Raw genomic sequence first — 16,109 nt, 5'->3', positions numbered from 1 at the left:
GCTGGGCCAGGGCGGCTGGGATGGGGTGCTCCTCGGTGCGCATGGGGAGGTGGGACAGCATACTCGTCTATCCTTGTCCCATCGTTGCCTACCAGTTAGTCATTCTATAGAATGGGGATGGGGCGTGTCCACCTGACTGACGGTGTCACTGGGAGGTGCATTTGACACTTAGTTCCCTATTCTGAGGAACTGACCTGAGAGACCTCCCTCCAGAGCCCCTGGCCAGAAACCAGAAAGGAGAAGCAGCTGTGGTCAAGTTAGTGGCAGCTAAAACGCTCCCGGTCCATTTATTGGCCACGTGAGGTGGTCGTCGAGAGACAAGTTAGAGGATCATGGCAGGAACTAGTGTAAGAAATGCAGGGAAGTACGAGAGGTTCACCAGCAGTGAACAAGGCACAAAGGGTCTGTGTTTGGGAATCGGCGCTCGCAGAGTCCTGAGCCCACGGGTCAGGCTCTGCCCACTGGAGCACGTGGCCCCAGCGCCCCCGCCCGCTCAGTGGAGCTGAGCGTCCAGCTCATACTTCTCGCAGAACTTGTCAGTGAAGGGGATGCAGGTGAGGAACTCACACCACTCACAGCGGACAGGGTAGAAGTAGAAGAGGACCACCAGGCCAGCCAGGAGGCCCAGGAAGACCACCTGGAAGACGATGATCTGGCAGCGCTTGCGGTACAGGTCGAACTTGCCGAAGCTGATATAGGGCAGGAAGGCAAAGGAGAGGAAGAGGCCGCTGATGAAGCCCGAGATGTGGGCAAAGTTGTCAATCCAGGGTAGCAGCCCGAAGGTGAAGAGGAAGAGCACCACGGCCAGCAGCTTGAAGAAGGCCCGCCAGGGTCGCGCCAGGATCTGCCAGCTCTGGAAGAGCTCCACGAAGAGGCAGGCCAGGATGCCGAACTGTGAGCCGGCCGGGCCCACCTGGGGGTGGGTGGGTGGTGTGAGCCAGCAGGCCTGAGAAGGCCCCTGTACCCCAAGCCTGTCTTCCCACCTCCTGTGGCCCAGAGCATATCAGGATGGAGGAGCCAAGTGGAGGGGCTCAAGCAGCTCTGTGCTGATGTGGACCCAGCTCCTGCCAGGCCACAGGTGCACACGGGAGGGCCCCACCCTGAGGCTGCCTTACCTCCGCCCGGTATGGCAGGAAGATGGCACTGGCCAGGTTACCAGTGATACCACTTAGCAGGTAGATGATGGCTATGCGGTGCCAGCCGGCCAGCTTCTCCAGGTCCCGCAGGACAGTCATCTGGAAGCAGACAGATACCAGGCAGTGCAGGATCCTGTAGGGGCGGGAGTGGGGGACACTCAGGGAAGGCCAGCCAGCTACTTCTAGGGTCCCTGAGACCGCCCACCTCACCCCACCCCACCCTGCTCAGCCCACAGTGTCACTTGCCCAGCGTGCAAGAAGAGGGACAGCCACAGGCGGTAGAACTGGTCAGGCACCTCGGGGTTGAGGAAGGGCAGGAGCCCACACACGTCGTCCATGCAGTGTACCTGTGCAGAGGGCCCATCAGCTCCCACCGCAGCTGGGGGGAGAGGAGAGGGACCCTCACCCCAGAGGCCTACCTGAGAGCAGAGTGTGGCTTCCTCATGGAAGTAGCCCCTCATGAAGTCACAGTACTCCCGGGAGGTGATCTCACACCTAGAAGGTCAGGCAGGGTTGGGAGGACTGACAGAGGGAGACTTGCTGGGACCTAGGCCCCGGCTTCAGGCCCGGTTGCCCACCTTTGTTGGCCCTGGATAAGTCCAGACCCTTTGTCACCACACACCCCCTGGTGTCGGGTTTTGGGGGACTTGGTAGCAGAGGAGAAGGGCCCAGCCCAAGGGCAACAATCTGTGCCCAGGACCAGCTGCACATGCACACACAGGCACCCCTACCTGCCCTTGGTGCCAATGCAGCAGGGCCGGCCCGTGATGACACAGTCCATGTGAGGGTGGTTGGTGTGGTTGCCAGCACTGTTTTTGGTGCAGATCTGGGTCACAAATGGGGATAAGTTGGGTCAGGGCCTCCCCTAACCTTGGGCCCTTCACCATGCTTGGTCGGGGCAATGATGGACAGGCTCCTAGGGTAGGAAACAGGCCTCCCTCGACTACAAGCAGGCTTCAAGCTGAACCTCAGTTGGACCATCTGTCAAACTGGAAAAATGTCATTTGACCTCCCAAGTCTCCACCTGGTTTCGCTCTGACTACCTGCTCAGAGAAGCATTGGTGGATGGACAGGCTGGCTTAAAGGCCAGGGTGTAGCATCTGAAAACACAGGGAGGTCCCACAATAGGGACCTCTCTGCCATTACTAATGGGTAAGGTGTCATTTCCTCCCCACCAAAACAAAGGTGACTTTCCAACAACCCCTTCACCCCAGCTCACCGGCCACTTGGTGATGTCATCGGGCCACTCATGGGGGTCCTCGGAGGAAGGCTCGTCACACACCCTGCATGAGCCCAGGATGTGGTCAGACCTTGCTTTGTGCCCTTGGCTTAGCACTTGCCCACCCTACTCCCAAGAGAGACACAAACAAAGGGAGGAGCCAGCAACACTTACCTGGGGTCCTGATGGCAGACAGAGCCGAACTGCCTCCTGTGGCCAGCAAGGTCTGGGGCACTGGGATGGAAGGGCCACTTCACCCACACTGCCAGCGTGGACTGTGGGAGGACACAGGGTCAGCCCCTACGCAGAGCCCACCCCTCTCCCAGGACCATCTCCAGGAGGCAGGTATCAAAAGTAAAACCACTGAGTTCCTCCTCCCGACTCTACAACCCAACTTCTATGAATTGACACTCTGGGAATGCGCAGACCTGTTGGGAGATTGTTATAAGTTCAACAGCATAATTTCTATTAGCTTAAAAACAGAAACAACTTGTATCCGAAATCAGGAAACTGCACATGAGATTAAAAAAAAAACTTGGTTGAAATTTTAAGACTGTTTAGTGGGAAAAATAAGGCAATACAACTTATGTAAACTTAAGACACACACAAAAAAGTAAGATGGACACGTGGGGAAAGAGAGCACCCTAATTAAGGGCATGCTGTCTACAGGGCCACCAGCAGAAATGGAGGTTGGGATGGAAAGGGGAGAATGTGAGGTGAGGGGCCTTCCACAGACCAATGGAATAACATTCTGAGAACTAGGAGTTGAGAACAGCTCAACCGGCTCTATCTGAAATTTCAAGGGAACCACAAACACAAGGAGCAGACCAGGCTGCCAGCAGTTGGTAGGGCACGCACCGAGCACTCTTCCTCCGAGGTCTGCACGCAGCCAGATCGGTCGTTGCGCACGCAGCAGGCCGAGTGCTTTTCGCGTTCACGCGCAGCGTGGATGAAACTATGCACCTGCGGATCCTGGCGCATGCAGGGCGAGAACTTGGCACCCAGGTGAATGAGAGCCTCCTGTAGGGGAATGGGATGTGCCGCTGCAGCTGCGGCCCGGCCCCTGCCAGCTCAGGGTCTCCGCCCCTCATGGCCAGGCCCCGCCCCTCCAGGCCCCGCCCTCACCGAGCTGGGCCCGATCCAGAAGTTCTCCTGCTGCACGTACTTGACATTCTCATAGACCCCGCGGTTCCGCAGCACCTGGGACATTGGGGAGAAAGTTCAAACGGAGCTCAGTTGGGCTCTCTCCTCCCAGAATAGGAGGGCGGGAGCCCAGAGCCCAGATCTCACAGGAGGGCACCCAGGCTCACCGAGTCCACGGTCTCGTGCTGTGAGAAGCCTACCGGTGCTATACCATAGATGCACACGGCTAGAATGGTGACGAGTGAGTGCACGAAGGTGAGCCAGTAGGTGAAGAAAGGCCTGCGGGGCAAATTGTCAGCAGAGGCAGCATCCTCCACCAGGAGCCCCCACCCCCAACCTGGAGCCTTGCCTGTCGGAAGCCACATCCCCTCCATGCCTACCTGTGGTCGTCCATGTCCTCAATCTGCCGTTTGACATAGCTGTCGATTCGCTTGCGGTAAGTGCGGTTGGTGAGCCGGCCCACCATGCCCAGTCCGTAAGGCCGCTTCTCCCTGGCGAAGAACTTTCGCACCGGCATCGCAATGCGCTGGCCACGCCGCTGCCCTACTGTGCTCACCACCTCCTGCCGCAGCCGCACCTTGGGCTGCGAGGCCGCCGCGCCACCCTCCTTCTGCTTGCGCCAGCCACGTTCCAGAGGCCTGGGGGAAGGAGTGCTGTCACTTCCAGCCCCAGACTTCCCACCTGCTGCAGTCCATTCCCTGCAGGAGGAGGGCAGTCCTGCGTCGTTTGCTCCCATCCAACAGTGAAGATACTGAGTGACAGGTTGATGTCAACACCAGCCTCCTTCTTACCAGTAAAACAGCAATCTTGAGCCGCTCCGGGTATGGCAGGGAGGTGGGAACTGGACCTACATGAGGTTCCCTGGCCCATCTACAGGTATTAACTACATCACCTCCCCCACCCCCACCCCACCCCTAGTTGGATTCTCTCCAGCCTGTGGGCTCTGGGACTGCCCTCGTGTTTCTGGAGTGGGCCACCAAGGCTCAAACTGTGCCCAGTCCTGGGTCCCCCAGTCGCAGTTGCCAAGCTGGGCTCCCAGTCCTCGAGACGACTTCACCCCTCGGCCCTCAAGGGTGTCATGACCTCGTGCCCAGAGGTCCCCGACAGCAGCAGGGCCTCCCCTCAACCCTTCCCCAGCCTGCAGGGAATTACTCACAACATCAGATGGCTGCGCTCAAGCTCGCTGCGGTCCAGGGCCCCACCCGTGAGGTCCGCCTGCTCTGGGGCTTTCTCCCACTCCTTGAGCGCTGCCTCTGATGGGGATTCAAACACCTCGTCCGGGTACGTGGACAGCTCCTCGTGGAGGACACCTTCCTGAGCAAACACGCGCAGTCAGCGTGAGACGCACAGGTGAAGGGGCCACAGGTGATGCCCACAGGCTCTTACCCGAGCAAAGAAGGACGTGTCTAGCTCGTCAGGGAAGTCAGCTGTGTCCTCCTCCAAGAAGCTGGCAGGAGTGAAGCTTCGGCGCTGCACTCGGCGCAAGGTGCCATCCCTAACCGAGCGGCCCTGCCAGCGAAGGGGTGAGCGAGCACGCGGCGTGGTGCCGGCTCGGCCCCACCCCCAGCCCAGCCCCCTGCCACCCACCTTCACCAGCGCAGCGGCCGCCCGGAAGCTCATCTTGGCCACCGACTCGCGCTTGCGCCGCCGCGGGAGCCGGTTGAAACCAGAGCGGGAGCTGGAGAAGGAGCAGAGGGACGCAGCACCCGGCGTGACAGGCGTGTGCGGGGCACTCAGGCCATCGGTGGCGTCATCTGCCAAGCGGAAGGCCCGGCCCCGGGCCAGGGGGTCTATGATCTGGAGGAGGGGAGGAGATGCCGGAGTCAGGTGCTGGGTGGTTGCGGAAGAGGTTCCTTCCCTTCCCCAGACCCCACTGTGGAGGGTCCCTCATGCCCCAATAGGTCCCCTGGACAGCCAAGTGGGTACCACCTCACCCCACTGGGCTGATGGGTCCCTCTCTCCACCTATATTTCCTGTACTAAGCTGTTCACCCTGGGCAAGGGCTGTACAATCCCAGGACCCTGTCATTTCCCCCAAAACCCCCTTCCCTGAGGGTATCTTAGGTGCCTTTATGGGACCACCCTCCCAGACCACAAGCTCCAAGCAACCTCCTTTGCTTAGGCTGGCCATGTCCCCAACCCTGGTTCAGGGGAGCAGAGTAGAGGGCCTATGGGAGGCAGCAGCAGCAGCAGAACGGCATACCTTCTGCATGCCCAGCTGGCATGGCCCCACATACAGTGGAGGGGGCGTCTCAGTGCTGGTCAGCGACACGTTGTCCTGGCTGGGCAGGTCCAGCTCCCGGATGACCTGGGGCTTCAGCTTCCCATAGCGCTGGCTGCAGTGACGGATGCTCTTGCGCTGCCACTTCTGGGTGCTGTCACTGTCCTTGCTCACTCCAAACCAGTCAGCGGTGCCCCTGCCACAGGAGGGAGTCAGCAAGGGGAAGCCAGCTCTCCCCTCTCTCCAGCAGGGGCCTCACAGGCACCCCACCTGGGCACTGTGCCTACCCCAGGCCTCCTGTAACTCCAGGGTCTGGGGTCCAGGTGGGCTGGGTCTGATTCAGAGAATAAGTAGGCTTCAGCCCTGGCCCCCCACTAAACAATTAGCCAAATCCAACTTGCCACTAGCACCATAGCTGGCAGCCTGTGTGAAAAAGGTGAGTGTTTCACACAGGCCCTCATCCTCATCCCTGAATTGGGGGTTTGTGGGGGAGACACTGAGCCACGAGATAGAATTCAGAATTCAGCCCTCAGCTCAGCCAGAGAAAGCTCAGCCCTGGGCAGCAGCTTGACCTCAGATACCACAGAACCCAGGCAGTGGGTGCTGTAAACTCAGGCAGGCTGCCCCCAGCCCTTGGACATATGCGCAAAAATGCTGCCAGCACCTGCCATTAGGAGCCCCCAAGGAACACCAACCACGCTGGCAGCTCCCGAGAGGTCATAAGCCATGCACACGCCAGCTGATGCCAACACACTCATGCCCTGCCCACGGTACCTGAGCAGGGACCGAGAGAGAGACGGGCGCTGCGTGAGGGCCCTGCGGGCAGCGGGGGGACCCGAGAGGGGCAGAGTGTGGACACGCCCAAAGCGCACCTGTCGGCTGTTCGGGGGCCAGAGCATTTGGGTGGGGGAGACAGAGAGGAGAGAGCAAGTGCTGGGGGAGAGCAGAGAAAGGTGGCAGGTAATAGCTTTTGGTCCCCAGAGCAGGAAAAGGACAGGGTGACATGGGGGACAGATGGAGGAGGAAGCCGAGACAAGAGGGGCCTCTGCTCCATCCCCAGCCCTGGGACCCAAAGGGGGCTCTGTGTGCCTGCCTCTGCCCCACCAGCCCCCAGCCCCCAACCCCTGAGCAGCCAGGATGGACAGGTACCTGCGGATGGTCTGCGTGATGGACATCTGGCGCTGCAGCACCGGCCGCCGGGGCTCATGGTGGGGCGAGGGCAGGTGGGCGGTCTCGGCTGGCATACTCACACTCCGCAAGAATGCCTGGCGTCTTAGGGGCTGGGCGACGGGGTCACGGTGAGGGGGCTGGACATGGTGGCCCCACAGCCCCTGCTGGCCAGGGCCTACCTGCAGGAAGCTGGGCTCCTCGGCAGCCGGGGGCACCACAGCTGGGATATCTAGCTTCAGCCACGGTGGCTTCTTCCGCTGCAGGCTGCTGGTGCTGTCCCTGCGGGCCTCGCTCATGGTTCCAAGCAGAGCAGGGCGGGCCTAGAGGGTGTGGCGGGTTATTCAGTAACAATGCTGACAGGTCTCTGAAGGTTCATGGGGCTCCCAGGAGGATAGGGAAGCAGTGATGACCCCAGGGGGAGGGAGGCCCAGCTCCCATCGCCAAAGTGCTAGGATGTGCTCAGCACTGACACGCTTGGCACCTGCCTCTGTCATCCCCAAAGATATTGCCAGGCACATACTAGGTCCTCAGATGAGAAATTCATGGGACACGTAGTTAACAACCTACTATAAGCCACTCCTAGGTGCTTACGTTGGTGGGGAAACAAGGAAACCAAAACAGGCAAAGTCCCAGCACTCCTGGAGCTTCTAGTGCAGACAAACAATACACCTGTAAGTAGATGGAAGGTGCTGAAAGATGCAAAGGGTGATAGGGATAAGATAGTACGCTCCGGTTTCCAGAGGCAGTGATGCCTCCCAGTGAGATGACATCAGAGCAAAGGCTTCTAAGGTGATCTAGTGAGCAAGGTTGGGGGGCGGGGTGATCCTCACACAGAGAACGAGGCCAGTGCAGAGGTATGAGTGAGCATGAGGACAGAGGCAGGCCCCGACAGTACATGGGGCAAATCTCAAGCCTGGTTGACCCTGACCTCACTCTCTTAACCACCATGACAGCTGTTCCAGAAACAGAGGACCCACAACAGGGGTGCGTGATCCCTCCAACTCATGGAGGGACCACATGGTTTCCAGGGTCCAAGAGCTCCAACAGCCAAGGGACCACCTGAAAACCACCAGGTGAAAACACTGCCATGACCACCAGGGGGCGCCACATGCCCAGAAACAGCAGCAAAGAAGCTCAGCGTGGGAGAGTGGCCTGCTCCGCAGCATCTGAGAGCTCCACCTCATATCACCTTGGCACAGGGGAACGGCCCGGGACCCGGAAGAGAGAGGCCACCACTGCCTCTCCATGTAATGTTGAGCACTGGCCTCCTTGGCACTATTTTCCCCTTTACCAAACACCACTTTCAAGGTTAGGGTTAGGGTCCCGTCCCCAAAGGAGGAGCACAAGGGGTCTGAAAATAGGACAACCAACCAAGACAGGAGGTTCCTGAACACAGTGGAACAAGGATAGCAGGAGAGCAATTCTAGGAGGGCCAAGAAACCCAAATCCCTCGGCCTCCTCGAAGGGCTTCAGACCCTGACAGCTTCTGAACAGCGGTGTCTGTAACCCATCTGTTCATGTCCCCAGAAACAGCTTCCAATTCTGAGCCTCCCTCTCAAATGCTTGGAGGAGATACTCTTCCTATTTGTAAAGTAAGAGTAAGCCCCATTCTTACTTTACAAATGGGGAAACTGAGGCCTAGAAGGAAGGCCTGCCTGATCCAAGGTCACATATTCAGGGCAGCATAACTAGGGACACAGCTGCTACTGGACTTACACAGACCAGGGAAGGGCCGGGACCCTGCTCAGAGCAACTCCCAGCTAGGTACTGACCTGGGGATGTCCAGGGAGGCCGCTCACTCTTGTACACAGACCGGGGAGGGCACAGCACACGGCTCCTCCTGGCCCCACACAAAAAACAGGCAGCCCCACATCCTGCTTACAGCTGCTACCAACCCCAGGCCACCCACAGACATGCCCAGGACAGTACTCACAGCTTCTAATGGTCTTATGACAACTGGGGTCCCACCCAGGACCCAGCACCCAGGTCCCACTGGCCCTGTACCAGACAGGGCCAGGCCTGAACATTGATCCATTGATCATAGTTCCGACTGGCTCTATACCGACCAGGGGTAGGCCCACGACACTACTCACTCCTGTTACCCCTACAGTGACGTGACTCACCACTCACACTTCCGCTGGCCCTGGACCAGTTAGGAACAATCCCAGGGCAACTCCTCACACCCCCATGGGCCCTATGCTGACCAGAAACAGGCCCAGGGAGGAGGAGGTCATTTAGGGATGCCTTCTGACTTCCTGCCCCATCCCTTACATTCCAGTCTGAGCTGATTATGCCCCAGGAGTCTATCCATCGACACAGCCCCCCAGGGCCAAGCCCCTCTCCCCTGCCTTCACCAGCTCTGACCCTCGGAAAAGGGCCCAGGGCAGCACTTATTCCCATACCCCTGGGAAGCCCTTCCAGGCCCCTGCCCAACCCAAGCCCCACAAGCTGCAGTCAGATGCAAGGCTCCCTAGAAGTGGGTGGAGGCGGGCGGGGTCTGGCGGCATCCTGAGAACTGGTCCCTCTGGGATCTGAACCAGGAGACCAGCGCTCAGCATCCAACTCGCAGGGACAGCACAAGCAAGGGGTGGGGAGGGGGTGGCGAGCACACACAAGGAGCCCCAGAGACACCAAGAGCCGGTCAGCTAGTGACAGAGGCACCAGCTCCCTGCCTGTGCACGCAGACCTCCTGGCGTCCCTCACCTCCACCCAACCCCCTCCTGTGATTGAGGCAGAGGCTGGAGGGTGCTCCGTAACCCACCCAGCTCCCTGCCCTCAGTGCTGTGGGTTCCCAGCCCGTCCTACTCCTGGGTGCCCATCCTCCCCAATCTGGCCCTCAAGTGGGTGGGATTCAAAAGTAGCAGGGTGGTGGTGGGGGTGCTCTGCAGTGGACCCTGAGGCTGTGGGGGAGGGACAGGCCCAGGCCAGACAAAGAGTCTGGGCCAGGAAGGGGCACGGTGCCCGCCCAGAGGAGACAGTGGCTCAGTGTCTCGGCCTCCTCCTGGCGCACAGTGGGCTCTTGTTCCCAGAAGGCCCCTCGGGGGGGATTCCCAGCAGCATCTCTGCTCTGCTGCCCCTGAGTGCGAGGAGAAACACAGCCCAGGGAGGGGTCACACAGTGCCTGAGTCACTCTGGCCACATTCATGGCCACCCAGCCAGGGCCCAGACACATCCGGAGACACTCAAATGGGCATCTAGAAGTGAATGGGAGGGTCTGACGAAGCAGAAGCTCACAATGGGGACAGAGCAGTGATGCTACACACCTACACACGGAGCAGCTCAAGAGCAAGAGGCGAGGCTGGGGGTGAAGCTGAGGGACGAAGGCCCCGCAGGGTAACCAGGCCCGGCAGGGTAACCAGACAACGAGGGCTGCTCTAAGTGGGAGCGAGGGGAGTAGCCATTAGGGCCCAAGGCTGGAGGAGGAGTGCAAGAGGGTCCCACTGAGGAGCAGACGTTCCTGCCACGGGGATGACTGAGGCACCAGAGAGTCCAGGAAGCGGGAGCCAGTGCAGGGAGACTACTGAGGAGAGCCTGGTCTGAGACCCTGGACACTGACCCTGCTCACCTCCACCACCCGCAACCCTGAATGTTCCCATTTGACAATCAGGGGCCAGAGGAGTGCCTGGCACACAGTAAGTGCACAAAGAGCAGCAGCTGAATCAAAAATAGGCTGGACCTCAATCCCACTCCTGGGCATACATTCGGAGGAAACTCTAATTCGAAAAGATACGTGCACCCCAGTGTTCACAGCAGCACTACTTACAATAGCCAAGACATGGAAATAACCTAAATGTCCATCGACAGATGACTGGATAAAGAAGATGTGGGGAGGGGTGTATGTATATGTGTATATATATATATACACACACACACACACACACACACACACCCCTACACATACACACACATATACATATAGTGGACTACTACTCAGCTATAAAAAAGAATAAAATAATGCCATTGGTAGCAACATGGATGGACCTGGAGATCATCATTCTAAGTGAAGTAAGCCAGAAAAAGAAAGACAAATACCAGATGATATCACTTATATGTGGAATCTAAAAAAAAAAAAAAAAAAAAAAAAGAAGGGACAAATGAACTTATTTACAAAACAGAGACAGACTCACAAAGAAACTTGCGGTTAACCAGGGGGATGGTGGAGTGGTGGGATAAATTCATAGTTCAAGATTTGCAGATACTAACTACTATACATAAAATAGATAAACAACAAGGTTCTACTGTATAGCACAGGGAAGTATATTCAATATCTTATAGTAACCTATAACGAAAAAATATGAAAACGAATACATGTATGTATATGTATGACTGAAACATTATGCTGTACATCAGAAATTAACACAGCATGGTAAACTGACTATACTTCAATAAAAAAATCTTGTAATAGCCTATAATGAAAAAGAATACGAAAAGGCATATATGTAAATCAACTACACTTCAATAAAAAATAAAATTTTTTAAAAGAGGAATATATATATGTATAAGTGTATCACCATCCTGTACATCAGGCAGTAACGCAACATTGCAAATCAACTACACTTCAATCAATCAATCAATCAATATTAAAAAAACAGGCTGGACCTAAAAATATAATACTGTAAATCAATTATAATTCCATTAAAAAGAAAGAAAGGTGGGGGTGGGGTACAGCTCAGTAGTAGAGTACATGCTTAGCACGTGCAAGATCCTGGATTCAATCCCCGGTACCTCCATTAAATAATAATTAATTAATTAATTAATTAATTAATTAATTAATTAATTAAATCTAATTACTCCCTCCCCCCCCCAGGTTGTTTTTCCTTTTAATAAAGAAAACAGACAGGCTGGTGATGCCTGCTGGCTGTGGGGAGCTCCCTGAGGAGCTCGTGCAGCCAGGGCCCAAGCCATGGGGAGACCTGGGGCGAGACTTCAGCAAGGCCCAGCCTGGGAGGGTGTGGCCAAGAGGCAGGAGACAGGGGAGAAGCTCGGGCCCACCCAGATCTGGACAGTGGCCGTGGCCAGGGTAAAGCTGGACCCTCCACTATGGCACATAGGCCTGCCCTGTGCACTCGCAAGACGACACCCACTGGGGCAGCTGGAGGCCAAGTGGATGGCGTGGCCCCAGGACACCTGCCCAGATGTGTCCCCAGCTCCCCTTAGCATGGTCCTTCCCACTTGAGCCCTGCCCTCTGACCATCTTCCACTTGACTCCTAACCTGATGCCCAACCCCAGATCTCCCTTGGGAGGGGGTCATCAGCTGTCTTATAGCCTAGAAGGTAGCCTCCACCACGTGCTACTAGGCCACAAAGCAAAAGTCAGCTGGTTTCTTGGTGCCTCCTGACCACATTTGTACATGGCGTCACGTTGAGAATGTTACTGGCCAGGGCCTCCTCAACCCTCTCAGCAACCCCTCTGCTTTTCTGTGGAAGCTATGAGGTTCAGGGCAGACCTGAGAGCTGGCTGGTGGACTGTTCAGTGCCCTGTGCCTATCCCCGGGAGGACACATCGGATCTCTGCCTCCCCAAGTCACCCATCGCTAGCCGTCACCCCAAATGAGCATGCAGGGGCCAATACAGGACAACAGGAGGCCCCCCACTGCAGGAGGCCCTGGGACTCTGGGACCTGCCCCAGGAGGGCAGTACAGGAAAGGGAGCCTGCACTGGCCCTATGACGGGGCGCTGCCCAAAGGCTGGACAGGCATATATGGCCCAGGGAGTCACTGACTGCCAGAATGAAAGCCTGTGACCCCGTCTGGGTCTGACAAGGTGGAAACACCCTGGGGGAAGGGAGCCCTGAGGCTCAGAGAGCTTGGACGACCTGTCTGTGCCACATAGTCAGCAAGGGGGCAGGGCACGGACTTAGCTACAGCAGGTTCTGGGTATGACAATCTGGGGTCCAGCTGGATCTCAGTAGTTGGGTGCAAGCACCCTTCAAACTGCAGAGTGGAAAGACCCACATCCCATCAATGGGCCTGGCCAGAGGGAAGAAGAGCAGCCTAGTCACCAGTCAAAGATCCCAGAAGTGCCCCTGATGACCCCACATGTGCTCCCCAGTGCCCATCTACACTCAGACTTAGCAGCCCTTCCCAGGACACATCAGGGCTGGATAACATCCAAGAGGCTCTAGGGAGGACACCAAGTCCCTGCAGTCTATTATCAGAGTAGAAACGGCCCCAGTCCTCAGAAGCCTGGCACACCTGCCTCAAACCTGACTCTAGCTCATCCCACTGACCTGCCACAACCCCTGGAGTGGGTCCTCTGTGTCCATCTTACAGATCAGAAATTGAGGCTCGGCTCAGAGAGGCCAGTCACTGCCTGAGGCCACCCAGCCTCCTGGGGGTTCAAAGCCTGGGGCCATGTCTGCCCAGGAGCTGGGTAGGGGAGGCCACAGCCCTCTAGGGGAGGGGCAGATCATCTGAGCTCCTCAGGCTGTGAGGCACACCCCCCCCAACTCTACCCCACCTCCACACAGCGGAGCATCTCAGTTCAGGGAAGAGGGAGTCACCCAACCCAGAAAACAGGCAGAAGCTAAGGAATTTGATCCTTGGGCAGAAAGTCCATCCTGTCACAGACACTAGGGCGGGGGAAACTGGAGCTGGCGAAGGGGAGCCCCTCACATCTGGGGAGAGGAGCAGTAGGGTGTGCCTGAACGAGGAAGACCCTGAGGGTGGGCCCTGGAAGGAAGGCGAGAGCTGGGTGATTCCCTCTGAACCAAGGGCTCCCTTAGAATTCGAGCTCCTGGGGCAATGGTGTGTCTGGCCCACTAATGCTGGATTAGGGATGCTGCTCATGGTGATGCCCAGCTCTGGTGCCCTCGGTCAGCCTGTCTGTGCAATAGGTGCAGCCTGCTTGGAGGGTCTGGGACAAGGCCTGGGGCCTGGCACCTTCAATCCAGGGCCCCTCAACTCCTGTGCCCCACTACCAGCCCCTGCTAGTAGCCCCTGCTCTTCTCAAGGAAAAGTACCCAGCTTGCCCAGAATAACCCCGGTGGCAGGGGGCGCAGCCTCAGGAATCCCTTGGGCCCAGCCACTGCTAGGCTGCCAATTCCTCCTAACCTCTGGGTGGGGGCTACAGGGGCTGGGGTTGGCTCCATGGGGGTGGGGAGAACCCAGCATGTAGCTGGGCCAAACCTGAAAAGCCAGTTTCATCCTTGAATCTTCTCTGCCAGGAAATCCCAAGGTGGGGGTGGGGGGAACTTTTCTCAGCAGGGCTAGGGCCTCCAGACCCCCACCCTGCCCACCCAGACAGACACAGAAATACACAACACCAAGCTGCATACACAGAAGAAGGAACTTTGTTCAGGACCATCTGGAACCCTGGTCTATTCCCCACCCCACAGACCTGTCCCCAGCAAGGCCCTCCCCAGGGCCCTGAGCACGGGGGTCCAGCCATCTCCTCAGCCAGAAAAAGGCCTGCTTCAAGGCACTGGGGGGTGGCCTTAGGCTCAGTCCTGGCCTGCTCCTCCCAGCCACTGAGCACAGCGAAGGGGGAGCGAGCGTCTGCAGCTTCCAGGGTTCACAGAGTGGGGAGACGGGTTGTGAAGCCCAAGTTAGGGTCAGTCCCCTATCCCTAGCTCCATAGCTACTGCTGTTATTGCTGAAATTATTCCCATCCCCAATGAGGACGACTGGGACAGGGATGATCTGCAGAAGTCCCACCCTCTGAGCTGGAGTTTCGACTTGGAGACACCACCCACTGGCGGTGGCCGGGAAGGGAAACGTAAGGGGGGGGGGGGGAGTACAGCACAGAGGAGCCTGGGGACACCCTCGGACTCCGAGACGTCCCGCTCCCAGGACCCTCAGCTGTTGGGCGGGGGCTGGAGCCGAGCTGTCCGGCCGGGTCAGGCCGCTGGGACGTGCTAATCCGGCCACGGGCTATTTTTGCGGCGCGCTGGGGTAGGAATCTGGGGCTGGGCCGCCTCCTGGGCGGCTCGGGAAACTCCGGGAAGGAAAGTCCGGCCGCCTCGGTCGGAGAGTCGCCCGAAGCCCGAACGCGGCCAGACTCTGGCCGCTCGGAGCGGCTCCGGCCGTGAAGGGCTGAGGACCATCCCCGCGCGCAGCGGGCGCAGCTCCGGAACCCGCCCGGCCCGCGCCCCGCGCCCCGCTCCCGGCGCGCTCACTCACCGCCGCCGCCGGCACTGGGGTCTTCGGGGGTCCTGAGGGCTTCGGGGAGGGGCTGCCGCCGCCGACCCGGAGGGCGCCCGCGCCTCCGAGTCCCCGCCCGCCCGTCCGGACCGCCCGCCCGGGAATGCCATGGAGCGAGGGGCGTGCGCGCCGGGGGCGGGCCCGGCCGGAGGGGGCGGCCGCGCTGACTCAGGGCTCAGGAATGCGCGCGGCCCGCCCGGCCAGAGTCACCTCCTCCGGGAAGGCCGCTAGGCTCCGCTCTCCCCTGTGTTTGGCCGCGGGGACACCTGTGGCCAGGGGTCGAAAGCACCCTGGCCGAGGAGGGAGGATCTGGTGGCCCAGTTGCACGGAGCCTGATGGCCAATGTTGGTCCTGGGCTCCTCAGCCACTCCTGGACTCCAGAGTGAGTCCTGACCTTTTTCTGCCTCTGCTCTTGCTTGAGAAAGGGTGGAGGCGGAGGGTGGGCGTGTGCGGAGGGTAGATGTGGGAGAGCGTCCCTGGATCTACTGTAAATCTATCCACCAGCCTCCTCCAAAGGCCGGTGGACAAGTCTCTTGCCCTAAGTCACACGTGAGCAGTCACAAACTCGCACACACATGCTCCAGCGTTCACGCTCTATACCCACTCACATTCACTCATACACCTGCTTTATACACACACTCACTTGCACCCACACCAACAGCAGAATTAGAGCAGTTACCCCCTCCCCAGGCCCCTATGTGCCCCCACCCCTCCAGCCCAGCTCCCCCAGCAGGTACTCCCAGACCAGGCTGGAACCCTGGGAACAGAGGTGGCAGCACCATTTCTGGCCACCACTCTGTGCTCTTCTTTCAGAGCTCACGCACCGCCCCGGGGTGGGGGGAGCTCACTCCTGCACTTGCTGAGTTGAACAAAAAATGACCCATCTGCTCTAGGCTGAGGCTGCTGGAGAGGGTTTTCCAGCATTCCTCACACCTGACATTGCTGGACTTGGGTGGGGGGCGGCACAACCACCCCAAAGAAAGACCAATGGGGGTGAGAGGTCAATGGCAGGATATAGGCAGGGCTGAGCAGGCACTGTGAGTGGTGGCGGGCCCCCCTCTCCATGGAGAGATTCTGGGT

General features: G+C 58.4%; 1 protein-coding gene across 3 annotated transcripts; it reads right to left on the bottom strand.

Moving 5' to 3' along the window:
• Window positions 1-247: 247 nt before the first annotated feature.
• Window positions 248-15,164, bottom strand: RHBDF1 (rhomboid 5 homolog 1). 3 transcript variants are annotated; one of them, XM_032460713.1, is made up of 17 exons: window positions 15,009-15,164; window positions 6,868-7,208; window positions 5,701-5,914; window positions 5,086-5,295; window positions 4,885-5,007; window positions 4,655-4,812; window positions 3,879-4,136; window positions 3,666-3,777; window positions 3,481-3,555; window positions 3,214-3,375; window positions 2,530-2,630; window positions 2,356-2,419; window positions 1,868-1,962; window positions 1,556-1,631; window positions 1,383-1,483; window positions 1,116-1,269; window positions 248-913 (listed from the first exon to the last, which is right to left on the bottom strand). In XM_032460713.1, exons 2-17 carry the CDS (start codon window positions 7,182-7,184, stop codon window positions 494-496), a joined length of 2,640 nt encoding a protein of 879 aa, XP_032316604.1. In that variant the 5' UTR covers window positions 7,185-7,208; window positions 15,009-15,164; the 3' UTR covers window positions 248-493. The 3 variants fall into 3 exon arrangements, with proteins under 3 accessions (XP_032316604.1, XP_032316605.1, XP_006178979.1); XM_032460714.1 differs by lacking the exon at window positions 15,009-15,164 and adding an exon at window positions 7,480-7,535; XM_006178917.3 differs by lacking the exon at window positions 15,009-15,164 and having other exon boundaries at window positions 6,868-6,998; window positions 7,068-7,208.
• Between the last annotated feature and the right edge of the window lie 945 nt (window positions 15,165-16,109).

The sequence above is a fragment of the Camelus ferus genome, chromosome 18 (genome assembly GCF_009834535.1).
Source record: "Camelus ferus isolate YT-003-E chromosome 18, BCGSAC_Cfer_1.0, whole genome shotgun sequence".
Lineage (NCBI taxonomy): Eukaryota > Metazoa > Chordata > Mammalia > Artiodactyla > Camelidae > Camelus > Camelus ferus.
This window is presented reverse-complemented; position numbering and strand designations above follow the sequence as displayed.

Bases quoted from the DNA above. Each gene is read 5' to 3' on its own strand.
- RHBDF1 (XM_032460713.1), bottom strand. From the start codon at position 7,184: ATGAGCGAGGCCCGCAGGGACAGCACCAGCAGCCTGCAGCGGAAGAAG. The intron at 2,420-2,529 runs GTAAGTGTTGCT...GGGCTCATGCAG, and splicing joins GTCTGCCATCAGGACCCCAG to GGTGTGTGACGAGCCTTCCT. The intron at 1,632-1,867 runs GTAGGGGTGCCT...CTGACCTTCTAG, and splicing joins TGCATTGGCACCAAGGGCAG to GTGTGAGATCACCTCCCGGG.